Source organism: Rhyacophila brunnea, unplaced genomic scaffold (genome assembly GCF_057557595.1).
Source record: "Rhyacophila brunnea isolate RB1 unplaced genomic scaffold, BYU_Rbru_1.0 scaffold_2, whole genome shotgun sequence".
In the NCBI taxonomy this organism is placed as follows: Eukaryota; Metazoa; Arthropoda; class Insecta; order Trichoptera; family Rhyacophilidae; genus Rhyacophila; species Rhyacophila brunnea.
In genome coordinates this window covers 33,064,016-33,081,274 of record NW_028232859.1, presented here as the reverse complement: position 1 = coordinate 33,081,274, position 17,259 = coordinate 33,064,016, and the positions used below count along the sequence as shown (strand labels likewise).

Below are 17,259 nucleotides of genomic sequence, written 5' to 3'. Positions count from 1 at the left end.
ATGTTATCAACTACCATTAGTTTACTTAAAAATAACGGGAATATAAAGCAGTTTAGACCCTCGTAGTCCTATGCGCAAGGCGCTAGCCATTCATCGGGATTTCCGGTTCGGTTCCCAGTAAGGTATTTATATGATATTCTCAAAGTCTGGGTGTTTATGATTGTTTTGCTTCTATTACTAACTACACTGATGTTTCACTGCTTTACTGTCATTGAACCTCATGGCTTTTTATTGTGTTAAAAAATATGTACATATTATAAAGATTTTATGAAATTAAATTAAATTTAAACAGGTACTAAAGATTGTGTTTTTAATATAATATATGGATAAAAGTTATCTTTGAAGGAAGTTTATTTACAAATTTATACCAGGAAAAATATGTTTGCTGTTTTTTTGACGTGGTTACGAAAAGAAAGCAATTATAATATTTTATCGCAAATATGATGTTTTTCAGATTGAATAAAGAACTTTTTCCAAAAGCCAGCGCTAACGACCTCTATGCACATAAGTTATTCTTTGTAAAAAGTTTGCCTGAGGCAAATATGGAACCTTCTTCTCTTTTCGTCTCATCTCGTTTTTTGGTTCACACTTTCCCTGAGGCGTCTTTCATTTTTCTTTTGCCGACCAAGGGAAAAGTAAACTTTGTCTTTTCGGCGAAACAATCATGAGGGGGGGTGTTAAGCTACGCATAATTTCGCTGATGCAGTCTCCTCTAATAAATCTCCGTTTAACCCATTTGTTGGATTAGTAAATCCGGAAGGAAATATAACAGAGATAAAGAAAATCCTAGTCTTAATTTTAGTAAAATGAATACAATATATTTTTATTACTTTTTACATTCTAAAGATTTCTTGTTAAATGTTTAATTTAGTTTTTTACAGTATTTAAAAAACATATTACTTTGAAACTGGCATACATATATCAAAATTATTATATAGCTAATGCTGTTTTTACATAATAGGTATATCTAAATAAAACCTCTTGTATAATATCGTCGCTGTAGGATTGGTCTGTCGAATAGACCAAATGTTCAGGAGATAAAAAACAAATTTCATAATCCTATATTTAAATACATGGAGATATTTAAATTGTTATTTTTACAGCATATTAATGATGTATTTATTACCATTACAAAGTAATTTAAAGAAAAGGATGGTTCTAGTCCATTTAGATACAAAAAAATATTCTGCATTAAAAGGTCGATTTCGACAAAAATGGATATTCGACAAACCAATCCTATAGCGACGATATAGCGTCATATGACGTTCATAGACTAATATTTTTGTATATGTGTAAAAGGACAAACTGTTCAAAATATAATGAATAATTTTCCATTAGAGCTTTGAAATATTATCGTATATTTTAAAGCTCTAATGGAACATATTATTTATAAACATATCCGTTCTGAGACAAAACATATAATTAACAGACATAATTTGAAAACACCTTAGACAAAAACCACTAGAAAAAAAATCATTATATTTCTAGCGAGATGTGCTGTTTCAAAAAGATTTTTTTAGGTTACATAATTTCTCTAGATTCAAAATATGCATGTTCAATAAAAAATGTTACATTTCTCGTGAATTATTCGTGGAATTAAAAAAATACTTTATTATGTAATTAGCATATTATTGGTGTATCTCACTGGTGCCAATGTTATTAGTCATTTTATAATGGAACATACTTACATAATACATCCATAAAGATAGTTGTTATCATCATTAATGATGCTGCAATCCACAAAGGTTTTGACCACCTTTAGGCTATGTATCCATCTCTCTGTCTGCTCCAAGCTCACTTAACTGTCCTATTTGGAAGACTGGCGTATATTTTCTACTGACTACAACTTGTTTTAATCAGAATTAAGGTTTAAAATAAATTTAAAAGGATTTTTTTTGCATTGAGTAGTCAGTCACACATGTTGTTAAATGAAATCGCTAAAGGTCATTTTTTTAAATCCACCCAAATGTAAATTTAAATTTAATTGATTTCACATGTTATACCAAAACTATCCATCTATATATCGAAACTAGTAAATTTAAAATAGTCAAAACTCTTATTAATAATACCGATATACTATTAAAACTTAAATAATATTATTTAATTTTAAAGAAACGATTTTTGATGTTACTGTGTCATTATATATAATTAATATGTTTTATTATTTGCTTTAAAAATATCAAAAATGAAGTCACCATACATAAGTACTTATTTGATTTGATGAATCAGGACAAAATGGAGACATTTAATCACGAAAGATATGCAAGTGACAGTGTTTAATTTATTTTAAATGTCAAAGTTAGCTTACACGTCAGGTGCGAGAAATTAGATTTCAGGTTAATTGTCGACATACATATAAGGAAGACGGAAAGCAATATCATCACGAATCCTACACCACGTACGATGAAAATATTATCTGCTTTATTTTAATTTACCAAGACTGAATGAAACGAGAACATTAATTTTAATCAAAAGAAAATAGGCATGTTATATACATAAGTAATTAGCATCTTTTATTAATGATTTTCATAAGATAATTTAATACTCAATGTAATGAACACGAAATTACTGAGCATAAACTTATAAACAACATCCAATTTTAAATATTAAAACGAATAACAAGTTTTTCATTACAATAACACAATAGCTTTTATTTTCATTCCTTGAACACGTTTCCGGATATATAATTAAATAAATTACGTTGGAGGACAATTAATAATTTACTTACTTGAAACTATATACTTTTCAAAATTGCGGATTAGTCAAGAAGTCTACATAAAAAGTCATAATTAAATTATTAACTAAAACGAGTTATTTTTGGTGGTTCCCGCATGGCTAAAGAAAGTGATCACCTTGAAATTCGGTCATCTTCTGAGAGAAAAAGACCTTTCACCCTCCTCCGTCATGTGCTTCTCTCAGTGCATAGTAAAGGTTGCCCCCAGCCCCCATTCACTTAGTCGCTCCAGCGCCTCGACGCCTTTCCTCTGCTTTACTTTCATTGGAGGCTACCCAAAACCACCAGTTTTCCAGGTTATCTGATCCGCGTCGAACACTATATTCAAAAAAACTTCAGAATGCGCCTCAGACATATTGTCCAGAGCTATTCCTTTATATGTAGTCTCTAGATGATTGACTAGTTTATCCCGTGCTCTCTCCAAAAAATACGAAGCGAAATTCATCGCCAACACCACATTTTGAAATCATTAATTGCCTTCCAATCCCTTGACCCTAGAGGCCATGGCTATACACCATACAAATTTGAAAGATTATAAAGAAATGAAAAAAACAGCCGAAATATATATTGAACAATATATTACTTTTATATGTATTTTACATGGAATTTCATTAAAAGATACGACACGTTTTTCTATTGTAAGTAAAGTGTGTTATTTTGTTTTAATTTGGTCCTATTACGATTTGAAAAAAATGGGAAATACAATTTTATAACTAAATTAAAACTAACATAATTCAAATGGTGAAAAGTTAGTTTTATCAATGGTTTATGTTTGATTTTATATTAATTCATTTGAATTTAAATCTTTTTTCGACAGGAATGCCAGGCAAAAAAAATACGATAACATACGCGTGCTGTCCAGAACCATACGTAGATGTCACATTCACAATCCAGATTCGAAGACGGACCCTCTACTATTTCTTCAACTTGATCGTTCCTTGTGTTCTCATTTCTTCTATGGCTCTTCTGGGTTTTACATTGCCGCCAGATTCTGGCGAAAAATTGACTCTTGGTGAGTATTGTTTTTGCTAATATAGTCAAACGTATAATAATAGTCGTTCAAATAAATGGTCACCATTTTTTAAAAATTTTATCTCATCTCAGAAAAACTACTTTTTTTAAATATACTAATTCTTTGTACTGACAAATTTGTGTGTGAAAAGATGTCAAATAATATTATGATTATTCATTGGCAGTTTTATAAAAGAAAATATTTAGCGTCAATAATGATAATTTGATTAATTAATCCTAGTATTCATTTCTAGTTGATCATTAATGACGATAATTGATGAATTATGAATTGAAAATATTTTAAACTATTCAGACCATTCCTATTACTTTTATTCTATTCATTCTTACATTTTTAAATGTGGATAAGTATTTTTTTATGTTAACAGTGACACATATATTTTAATATAAATCATTACATGCATTAATTACTTTTATATTAACCATGTAACTAAAATAATATTTGGAAGATTGGATTTAAAAGTGAACAATAAAAAAGGTAATAAATGACTGTACGAGTCCTGTATGATATTATTTTTATTACGGAATTCAGATATTCTCGTAAATTGATATCATTTTGTGTGAATAAAATGTGATAGATGAAAGGGTTTCTTTGAATGTACTCAAAGTGTGTGAGAATTGTCGACTCTGTTGCCCAGTGGCGTCCGAGTTCCGGCCATTTACGTCGAGTTTTATACACCTATTTCTTGCTTTGTAAACATTTTGTGTTGTCAGATGTCTTAACCGCTTTTTCGCAGATGTCACCATACTGCTGTCTCTCACAGTGTTTCTCAATCTGGTGGCGGAAAAGATGCCGACCACGTCAGATGCCGTGCCGCTTATAGGTACCGCTGTGGAAAGTCATCTCCATAAGGGTGCGGGGGAGAATATTGATTTGGATTATTCGAACTCAGAGAAAATAATTGCATTAGCATTTTTAAGCGAATTCATTAAAAAATACACTTTTAAAAATAAAAATTCGTGAAGTGAGGCAGAATTTTTATTATGTCCAACACTTTGCGCTTTCGATTTCAAATCGTTTGAATTTTTAATACTTTCTGACGAAAGTGTCTAATAAATGTTTGATTATTCATAAGACTTTTTCAGATGTTCCAATTTTAATATGACTAGAATTATTTCTTGCTAATAAGTATATTAAAATAACGAGTTTTTACTATCCTATTATTATGAATACTTAAAAAATATTGTAGAGAAAAAAATAACATAATATATAATTCTTATCTTTATAATACAATGAAATGAAGCTGAGTTTTTTAACGGACAGAATTTTTTACAACACAATATACCTATCAATAATTATTTGATTCATATTTAATTAGCCTAGGTCCTTGTATATACATTAATACAAGAAGCTAGGTTTTATATTCGTTACACTAATGAATACTACGTCACTTAACTAAGTTTATTGATATTATCTTTTGTTTATTCTAAATATATTTTAATGCAATATGTATATAGCATTAGGACGAATAAAAATAAAAATATGTGTAACTTCATAAATAAATATGATAAAAGCACCTGGCACGAAACAGTAACTTCTACATTGGGTCAAGAAGCTATTATTGGGTTCACAGTAGGTCGTTGAACAATTTGTAACATATACCTTATCTTATCACGTAGCATCAAAAGATACCTGTATCACAGCATGGTGTAAATATATTGATATTCTGACCCTACAAATAGGTGATTTTGGTAAACATCCGTGTCGGTCAATCATATGGGTCAAATGAATTTTATTGACAGTAAGAATAACTAACTCCATTCATAAAATGAGTATTCTATAATAATATTATATTGTACAGAAAAGATTTTACACATTTCTTTTCTGTACGATGTTTTATGAAAAATTGTGAGTAATTTCACTGATGACATCATTATGAATACATATTTTTTTTATATTATTTAGGTATAAACCATTATAAATAATTATTTATATAATCCAGCATAACTTGTAATATGCAATATTTCGTATCAATCTATATTAGTCCTTACTGATAGTATGTTTATTGTCTACTTGTAAGAAATATTATTTATTTTGGTGCTGTCATACTAAAAATAATACTTCATTTATAGTGTAGGTACCAGTATCTCTTAATAATAAAAATTATAAAAAATGATTGAATACAAAATGCAATTTATTCCATAATTATCTCAAATTATATTACATAGAACTGCGTTCTTGGGAAAGTAAAAAGGGTTAATTAAATATAATATATAAGTAGGTGCGGAAACTGTTTCATCTGGTTTTATATTTAATTAAAATATAATGACCTTATGCAAAAACGTTATGTAAAGGGATATAAAAAGGATTAGAACCTTTGATCTCATATTGTTTGTTAAACTTATGAAGCAAGCAAGTACCTATGTTTAATAGTATATAAATTTAATCTACACTAATTGTCAGTGACACCATACCTGTACAATATGACAATTTAAATATATCTATTCTACAAAATTGAAATAGAATTCATGTTTTTTTTTATTTCTTCCTAGAAAAGTAAGTAAACAAAATAAATGTGTCCGAAAAAATATATATGTCAGGGCGAAAAATCAAAGCCAAGGAATGTCATTGTGTGCGGTGAGGAGCGGGCGAGGACATTAGCTTGTCAAAAGATTTATTGATGTTGATGAGGACAGAGTTCTGCGGCAACGGCAAGGCGTGGTGCTCAATAATATCTAGCAACGGCCTCCCTCGTATCGTCAAATCCTGCTTGATATTCATTTATGCAGAGGTTTCTCTCGACGGAACGCTCAAACAACGGACGATTTAGGCAAAACACTGTTTATTTTAGTAAAAAAATCTATAACGGCTCAAAATATCAGAAACGTGTTTTTTGTGAGACGAGGAAATTTAAAAAAAATCTAGTTGACGTGTAGCATTGTAGAGCATTCAAGGTTTAATCTTTCATAAAAGACATTATCTAATAGTGTTAACCTACTTAATTCATTCATGATTAAGATTGATTTTGGCCGCTTAAGTTGAGACGATCATTGTCAATTAATGATATTTCTTATATTACGTACATTAAGTACATACAATTTTTTTTCTTGTTTTTATTTCTATCAATAATTAACAACAATTATTCTTATTATCCAAAGGAATAAGAGAATGTCACTTATGTTAGTATCCATATTATGCAGTCCCATATCAAAGCGAATGGGGAATAAGTATACTAATATCATTAAAATGCGTCTTTGTTCTTTTAATTTTATTAGATATATAATTTTTTGTGTATAATTTAAACTATCCAAGATTTCAAAGGTATAATGATTTATACATTAACTGCTAATGAATTTGAATTGTTTATATATGCTTAAATGTCTGAAGGTTGCGATTCCATTCATGAAAACAGTGAAACATGACACAGAATAATCCAAGTGATATCTTCCCCCGTGTCGCCCTTTGAAGAAGTGTTTTTGTTACACGTGATTGTGAATACTTTAAGGTTTTGTTCGTACGGTGTTTCCTTTTGTATCGTAAGATGGTGTCGCTCGTCTAGTCCTTGTGTCGTTGTCGAGCCGGTAGATGGCGCACACTCCGGGCACCGTCGCGACGACTCACCGGAAGGACGCCACGCTATCTCAGGAGGCGGGAAAACCTCGCAACCTTGTGGCCCCGGGGGTACGTTGATACTTGGAGGAAAAGTTTATCTGCTGCAAGTCGCGTTTTGAACCGACATTTTACTTATCTACAGATATTCAATTTGCTTTCTGTACAATATATATAAAACAGATTTCACAACAAATATTGCCACTCCAAACACTGCTATTTACATATTGTGTTTTGTAAAAATGCAGGTTGAAAATTTGTTGAGTTTAGGATAAATCATTTTTTATTTATTATCAAAGGGATGATCTATGTTTGTATATTTATCATTTGTGTAAGCCTACGTGGAAGTATTGATATCTAAGGTAAGATGGTGTCACACATAAAAAATATTGCTTTGTAAACAGATCGTCATTAAATACACCATACATGAAAAAATATTAGTAAGAAAATAAGTTGAGGCATGTTTATCGTATTCGATAAAATATAATATTATCTATTATAAGGGTTTTTAACATTTTTCTGTAACACCACACCCGTAGAAAATATTTGATCAATATTTGCATCCCTTGTAAATCATATCACATTATTTGAAAATAAATAGTCAAATTATCATACAATTAATTGGCATACAGATAGATATTAATTTACTAATTGGACAAAATTGTTAGTAGTAAAATCAACCCAAGTGTAAACATAAAATTCTATGTTATCTTTATTATTGCACACCATTCACGGTTTTGTAAAAACGTAGAACTTTCTTTCTGGTTACTATCCTAAGATCTTCCTATGGATTCAGGCAATTTCTCAATGATGGTTTGAGTGACAAAAGAGAACTAAATCCAGATTCGCACACGTATGTTGTTGCAGTGCTGAATACCAAAACTCTTTCAAAATCTTGCTTTCAAATTCTATTTTTTCTAATTAATATTAATCTACAAAGTCTCAACTGAGTTTTATTTAGCTATACACTGTCATTACATTTATATTATATTATTGATTATACAAGCAAACAAAAAATACATATTTTTCATAATGGGTAAGTATAATATTATTATACGTTAGTTTCAACCATACTATATTACACTTGTAAGAAAAATTTGGGTAGATAAAAACACTTTGATGTTTGGCAGAGCTATAAACATTTCTAGTGTTAATTGATAGTTTTCACTTCTTAAATTTTCAAAAAGCCGCCTTTGATCATCACCAGATATTATTATACAACGTGATTTATAGCTTCATTGTCGCTGTATTGACATTTAGGATCATATATTCTATTAAATGAGCCAAGGATCATGCAAGATTATGATGATCAGCTCTACAGCGATTAATTGTTACAATTTTTTACCTATCAAAAGTTTTCTAAAATTCTATTTCAGGAGTTCTATTTGTTGCTCTTTGTCATATTTTCCGAGATGCTATCTCGCAATTTCCATCACAGCGGGCACCAATTTGGGAATCACTCTGTGAATAAGTTGAAATTTAGAATTCAACTTTTAAAGTAATTATTTTGGCCATATAATATTATAGCTAAAAGTTACAAGTTTGTATCTATAGTTTGTAATACTATTGGTTGATCGAGCCTTAAGAGGGAAAATACATTGTGCCGATGTTTTATCAGTTAGAAGAAGCCGATAGCGACCGAGGTGTTAAATAGGAGAAAATTCAATCTACCGTAGGGGGAAGATGTACCCGTATATCACCCGTTGACATGTTCTCTCGCTTTTCGATTTGTATCCGGGAAACACGTTTTGTGGAAAAGTTGCGCAGAGCCTCGACCCCGCAATGAGATCCGGGCGTCGCGGCGCCGGGCGTCGTAGCCGAATGACGGTTTTATTTTTTCGGTGAGGAAATTTATCGGCGAGTAATCCGAGGATTCACTAGCTGCGGGGATTACGCTGTTGCCACCGTGGTGTCGCCACTAAACGAGATTTAATATCACCTGTACATAAAACTTGCCAAATATTTTTCAAGCTTGTAATTCACTATTAAGAGAACTATCCGTTTAACAATAGCCGAAGTTTGCTTTTCATCTTTTTTTCGTTTGTCATATTTAGTTATTTCATATATTTTATTACATTTTATTGAACGCCATTCAATCCATAATGATAGCTTTAATATACATTAACTTAAAAGCCGGTATTTGATTAAGAATATCCATACTATTTGATTCTATTATTATGGAATCGTCCAAAAACAAGCACTAGGTAGTAGTAAATTGCTAGAATATTAAGCCAATCAAGTGCATTATTTTAAATAGAAAAAAAATATTTTCGATACATTTGGAAGGAATATTTTAAGCGGAGAAAACGGAAAACCAATAATACCGTAGTACCCACTGCATACAAAGTTTATGCCAGATCGTGCCAGAGTTTATTCAATTTTAAATATTTACGCATGATCGTAACTTTTATATACATGTAAATAATTTAAATAAAGAGTTTTTTTATTCTTAGGTATATGTTTACCAGTACTTAGTTGATTGATCTATAAAATTAAAATTAAATAAATTATTACAGCTAAGTATCTGTAAAACATTAACATGTTATTTCTGATTTACTTATGCATTATTATATGTTGGTGGTCCAAAAGATATTGTAAATCAACAATTTTAAGCATGATGTTCAACAGATGATTTTAATATTACTTTATCCGAGCGTGATATTTAAACAGAGCGCGATCGAACCTAATGGTCGCTTGCAGCATTTAACTTTCCTCTCCGAATAGATATTATCGTCGTTAAATTCGTGTTCGCCGGATACGTGCGACGAATATTCAATACTCACTTACCGCACACCTTGCACGATCCGTTTCGATTCTCATTTGACGACAACACCGAAATGGCCGATCGTAGATATCCGAAAAACCCAATATCGGTTTTTCCCGAAATAAAGTTTTGGTCACTTATCTTACTTTACTTCACTAGACAAAGCCACCGATATTTCTAAAATCTGGACAGGATTACAGTTTGCCACTTCGGAAAAAGTGAAAATCTCCGTAATTGAAATAAAAATACCCCATGAGACTTTAGCGCATTTTCTATTCGTATGAAAAATGAAGGTTGCTCGGTATCCAATTCGATTTATAAATATTGTCTCAATTGGGTTGGTAATATTTTTTCGTAAACATTTATACATACTACATGTAATATTAAAGTCTTTCATGTAATTTTATCTCTACTATTTAAAAGTAATATTTGGTTTTTTTAATTACAAAGTAAATAGCAGACTAATAAATTGATTGACGATATTTATTCATTTGGTGATTTAGAATGAAGTATAATATTATCAAATTAAGAAATTATGTCACGAGATACAAGTAATTCAGCATCTTATCCGTTCATCAAACTCGTGTTTTGATGGGTTTTTATAATTATTATATTATGAAGTATGAACAGTTGAATGAAGATTTTTTTTATTACTTTATGTATTAATTACATGTTTATGTATTGTTATGCAGATGTTATTAATTAAAAAAATTACAGGTTTTATAGTGCCAAGGGTATTTGGAGCGAATTAAGTGACATCTTTTTCAGAATGTATTCCGATAATGTTGGCGAGAGATTGTTTTGTTAAATATCGGCTGTGTGCCATACATATGTTTCAGGGGTGACCATTCTGCTGTCCCTCACGGTGTTCCTGAACTTGGTGGCGGAGACGTTGCCGCAGGTGTCAGATGCTATCCCCCTGTTAGGTACACCCCTGCCAAACATTCACCACAATTACCAATAACCATCCACCCCCAGACTTTCCCGCCATTATTCTGTCTAAACATTGTTGTTGTGTGTCGGTCACTTTCATTTTGATTCGTTCACATGAAATTGTATGCTGTGTTTAATTCGCGAGTTAATTTTTTGTAATCACAAAATTTCACCAAATTATTTAATTTAAACCTTAACACATTGTAAAACTAATTTGATTTTTTATAATCATCATACTGTTTAAATTATATCATTGATTATGGGCAAAATACATTTAAAACTTAAATAAACTGTTTATATTGAGCAAATGAAAACACATACATTATAGCAGATAAGTTTATTAGTTGATAATTGAATAGTTACATTATAACTTTGTGTATACATTGTTGAAAACAATTTGGTCATAATTTTGTGATAATAAAAAAATAAAGCTCTCAAGTTCGTCTGTTTTATTTTTATTTGATAAGTCATATCGATATTGTTTTCTATTTAAATTTAAAGAGAATGTCTTTTGAAATGTGTGAAATATTTTTAATAAAAATACGGTTTAAAGATACCTTAATTTAAACCATAACTACATATAGCATCAAACTATTGTTCTTACATTATAAAAAAAGAATTAAATTATAAATAATTAATGTTTTACTTTTTGAAATAACATATTGAAGAATGTTGATGAAACATTCTGGAAATATTGTCTTATATTTTTAATACAAGAATATATTTGGTATAACTTAGTACAGCATCAAAAAAATGTAATGGCAATGTATTATTTTCAATGCTTATATTATTTACAGTATTTTACCATATTTTATTGATTAATCATATGGACTTTTTATTATTTTTCATGTTAATAAATTAGTTGTCTAAAAAATATAAATTAATAATATATATATTACATAAAAACGTCATTAAAATATAAGAAATACAAATTACGGTTGAATGAAATCGAATGAATGGCCCTTATTCCTGGTGGCCTCAAAGCCCAAAATCCATTGTTTTTATTTTTGTAGCGTGTTTTTGTCTTTCTTGGGAATCGATTTGGCTTCTTGTAGATGATAAATATAATTGAAACATAGCCAATTTTATGGATGTATGTGTAAGCTTTATGATAATAATAATTTATTTATATATATTAGCACTTTTTTACTTTCATTGAGATAATTTTTTTGATGCATAGATTTTTTATATTCATATTTTTATTAAGTATAATCCTTTGTACATAACACACTGATTTTTAAATAGTACATTTTTCTGAAACCGATTTTATATAGGTACTGATTTTTTTAAAATACACACATTTTAAATTATACATTCAGATAAATTAAAATGATTACTGTGCGTATAATTTTAATGCGTTTACACTACAGCATCGATTTTAGCATTGAAATAAGTGGATATAATAACAATTGTTATATCATGAAAAAAACGGAAATAATAGATATGAGAATATTATTTTAGAAACTATTATACATTACTATGAAAACTTCATAGCATTAATTAACGTGAATGCAAATGATGTGAATATTAATTTTATTTAGTTGGTCGAAAAAATTATCCCGTTTTATAATATGATATTCAGACTTCGTTAGTTAAATCCAACTAAACGATTGAATATTAAAAATTGTACCAAAATTTATAAATTAATTAAACGGGAAAAATAACATAAAAATCTTTATTTGCATATATCTACACGATTTCATACGTGCATGGCATGATTTTTTCTCATATTAATTAATTTTACTATTCTCGATCTTAAAACAATGTTTCTTATTAATTATTGTAAATCATTATAATTATAGTGCATCTTTTAAGAAGGTTTTAACATGTTGGAAATTTGATATCATTCACCAATCAAAATTAAGAATTCATTATTTTCATCCATTAAGTAACTAAAGAGGGGGCAAGTTTAATTTGAGGAGAAGAAAAGCCTTTGGCATGAGCTTAAAATTATATTTATCGCACTCTGCAATATATACTGAACTATTCAAATAATATACACTATTTTGGAGATTTATGGATTGATTAGATAAATACACAATTAGAGGTTTAATATAAAAAATTGCACTCAAAGGAGAGATAATTTTTCATAAAAGTATATAAGTACTTACTTAATTATTAATGAGTATACTCATAATTTTCCGCGTCGTATTACACCTGTAACTTAGGATCAGGAAAACGTTTGATGTCACCAATAATTATTTTACAGTATTAAGGTTTATCTTTTAGATTGCCAATGGCATACAATTGACTAAATTCATTTTATTTCAGACTTATTTTCTGATAAAGTTTCATCTGTAACACAGAATAATTATTATTTCATGATTATTATATATTGTTCTCAGAACAGTTATATAATATATATATATATATATGTTATTTGTCTAGACTTCTAAATTTATTAACGGGCTTCAGATTTAAATATACATGTTAAGTAAACTAAATTAGCTACTGATATTTTCATATAACCATATACTTAATAAATATTGTATTTTTTCTATATTTCGGAAGATAGCCTAAAAGTATTGAAAATAAATTTTGCGGGTGTTATAATATGCTCAGTCATTTTCCAATATTCCACAATTCATTTCCAAAGTTGTTTTTAAAGATTGTAGATTGCGCACACCATGTTAACTTTATCGGTTATTTCATTTCTGAAAAGCTTGTATGTTAAAAACATCCCATATTTGATATAACAGAACATTGTCATTAAAGAAGTTTATTTATTTCGTCATGTTCTTCTTTTATGGTAAATTTATCCACTTTAATAATGATTAACAAACGTATTTTTTTTGTTATTAATATTAAGTTAAAGTTTAAATGATACATACAATAAGTTTGATTATGACTATTTTTTTTACAGAATGATTTGAAAACTATGGTTAGGTATATTTATGTTATATTACGAGTGAGGTCAGACCTCATGGAGATATGAAAATTTAGCTCCCTAATTAAATTATATTTAGGCTACGTACAAAAAACTTATAAAGTTGGTAACTAATTGTAAGTTGAAAAAAACGATTATCCTTATCAAACACTAGATAAAATAGTAACAATAAATTAACTTAAAATAAAAATTTAAAATTTCTCGAATGCATAGTAGAAGTCACATATCAACAATCATTTAATAGAATAGATTGTTGGAGTCTTTGTTAGAATCGGAATGACTTGTCGAAATTAACATTGATAGTTTTGAAGCAATCAAACTCCTTCACGAATGGTTCATTGATTTTAATTAGAACTAGGGCAAAACCAATAAAGTAGTCTATTCGTCTAACTGCTACCTAGTCAAAAATGCCAATGGGACCTTTCCTGTCTTAATTAAATATTATGTTTATTTCTGATAAATTAGAAATTTATAGTGACTAGTAAGTTTATCAAAAATCTAATAAAATGATATGATTATAAGCAATAATTTTAATTTTTTATATCGAAAAAAACACTAAATGAATTTTGTATTTATATTATATTGTTCCCTGAATAAAGCTCAAATTAAATTTATAAATTATGAATTTTAATAGTACATTAATTTATTATAATAAAGAATAAAATTACGGTTGAGTACTACTAAATACAATAATATTCGGTGAGTTCGAGTCTCGCGTCTGGCAAAATTATTTATTTGTGATAGATCTGAAACATGGATCCAGCGGTTCGTTAAATGGGTAACCACCATTACACCAAGAAAGTGAGTTTTTTTAAAAATATATATTTCATTTGTGTAGGCCATATCTATATTTTTAATAATACTTGAATTTAATTACGATATTTTTTTAAGTTCGTGGACAAATTTATGTAATTTCGTATATAATTTCGGTCCACTTCATTTATATTTTTTATAACATTTTTGTATACAAAAATAATACTTTTGTCATATATATCATTGAAGTGTATTATTATAATAAGAATCATTCCATACATCATACAAATTTATTATTTAGATATGTATATATTGCAGTGTGAATAAAAATCGAAGTCAAAAAGGAAAAGCATAACGTTTATATATATCCGAGTTAATTGTGAATAAATATATTACAATTATATAAAAGCTCAAATCTGAGTGCGTGAAGTGTTTCCAATAATAAAGTGCACAGAGAGGCGGGAGAGGCTTGCCTGATCGTCCTCGTCTCTCACTCGCGCCCCCACTCTACGGCGTAGAGTGTAGGTCTACGCTCTACAGCCCGTCGCCACCTCACGTACGTAATCACATTTCAATTTATTCTCTACACAAAATACCCGACACACCTAACATACGTTTTTTGGCATCGTAAATCTTACACATCAATCCTGTTGCCCCGATACTGTTACGCTGAATCGATTACCTAAGCTAAGACATTGCCTGCCTTTTCAGTAAAGTGAGATGGTTCCATTTTGTTTCTGTCAAATGTTAATGTTTTGTCGTTTCATTTTCACTGGAAAAAACTGTGTGAATTATAAATTGTTCCGGTGGATTGCCAAAGTTTATTGTTATCATGATACTTGGAGGGTTGGAGCGAATTGAAACTTCATCAAAACTTTTTCGGTGAATTTAAAGTAACTTGATTTTTATAAACAGATACGAAACATTATTTAAAAGATGGATCTCGGTTTTCTTTTATTTCCTAGGCTAATAAATATTTTTTCTTTTATATGTTGCTGAACGCGCTGGTATACGCAATTTTCTTGGTGATTCATTCGTCTTTGTTCTCCAAGTGCCCGGAGTCAAGTGAACAATAATTCAAGCTGTGTACTACGCCATGCCACCTATCAAATCATTCTACCATCTCGTAATCGTTCTCCATCCCATGACGTACATAAAAAAACCAATTGTCTACATAAAATTAAAACATTAAATAATTACTGAGGAGGCGCTAAAAATTCAAAGTTTAACTATCTATATAATAAATACTCAGTCCATTGATAAATAAAAACTAAATTGATATATTAAATCGTAGTTGTTAAATATCTTAACAATAAAACACTGAAGTAAATTTGATTAAAATTTTCAAGTGTATATTGTTCCAAAAATATTTTATCCTTGATATGGAGTATTCGCAGCGGATGATGCTGGTAAAATGACAATGGACGAGTGTTTTTGTTGCAGGTGTTACGATACTGCTGTCACAGACAGTTTTCTCGCTTTTGGTGGCTAACGTGATAACCAAGACCTCCGATGCCATTCCTCTGATAGGTGAGAGCTCTCTTGCTCCGCACCATTTTTTTCATGGCAATTATCTAAAATATCTCTCTTCCAAAACAAACACACGATGTATAAAATATCTTTACCGCTCACAGGAACTTTTATTTTAAATATTATATTGTGTGCCAGAGTATAATCAGTAAATAAATATAGTATAAATTCTTACGACAATCATGGAAAAATAACCTTTCATTGCTGCACATCTTTCACACATATTTTTAATAATGCTTACAATCACAAGGACTCTTCTGGAAAGCGTTTTAATAGGCTCTTTTTTAAACTGCCAGACAATCCATCAGATTATAATAATATGGAACTATGCCGATAACAAGAAATAGATTTAATTATTTGTGAAAATGAACGCGGAGACGATAGCACTCTATTTTAGAAATAATTTAAATTGATAATATTTTAAATACTATCATATCACAGGCAATGTCTCAACTTATGTTACCGTTTGTGCAGAACACATAGTGTTTTGTAAGTATCGTAATAAATAACAGTGGTATCGTCTTTGCGTACCTCCACAATTTTGGCTGTATATTAAAAATAAGGCATTTATGATTTTATTAAAAATCAACTAAATGAACTGTCAGTTTATATTATTATACGAATATTGATAAACATTGAATGCGTTAACAAAGCCACGCGCTGTATTGAAAATCAACTCTTTAGATCATTCCAAAAATATTCGACAGTGCACTGTTTCAACATCTACAATCGACCAACGATTTCAATTTACGAAATGTACTCACCCATAATAATTATTATAGTAGTGTTATGAAACCATCTGGCCTACAACGTCACTATGCTTTTTCATTTCACGTCTCCCAAAAAATTTCCTCTTGAAGCTATTTATTTATGTGCATCATGGCTTAACTTGAACTGACTTCCCTTGCAATTATTTAATTCCTCTACTTAGTAAAATATTCATTTCCTCTCAAGCCCTTTCCTGTTATATAATTAAAATCTAGGCTTGCTTGATAAAAGACATTTTAAATATCTAATTATATTTAGTAATTATAAATCCAGAAATATTTCGAAATATGGATGTATGTAATTACAAATTA

General features: G+C 29.4%; 1 protein-coding gene across 7 annotated transcripts in view; it reads left to right on the top strand.

Moving 5' to 3' along the window:
• The window catches only part of nAChRalpha6 (nicotinic acetylcholine receptor alpha6), a 282,092-nt gene that overhangs the window by 242,563 nt on the left and 22,270 nt on the right, over positions 1–17,259 (top strand). For 5 of the 7 annotated variants that reach the window (XM_085947751.1, XM_085947749.1, XM_085947754.1 and 2 more), the window contains 2 exons: positions 3,552–3,746; positions 10,917–11,003. In XM_085947751.1, the coding sequence (XP_085803877.1) occupies positions 3,552–3,746; positions 10,917–11,003 (282 nt within the window). Of the gene's footprint in view, positions 1–3,551; positions 3,747–10,916; positions 11,004–16,093; positions 16,181–17,259 lie in introns of all 7 variants that reach the window. The other 2 variants (XM_085947755.1, XM_085947753.1) reach the window with 1 other exon arrangement.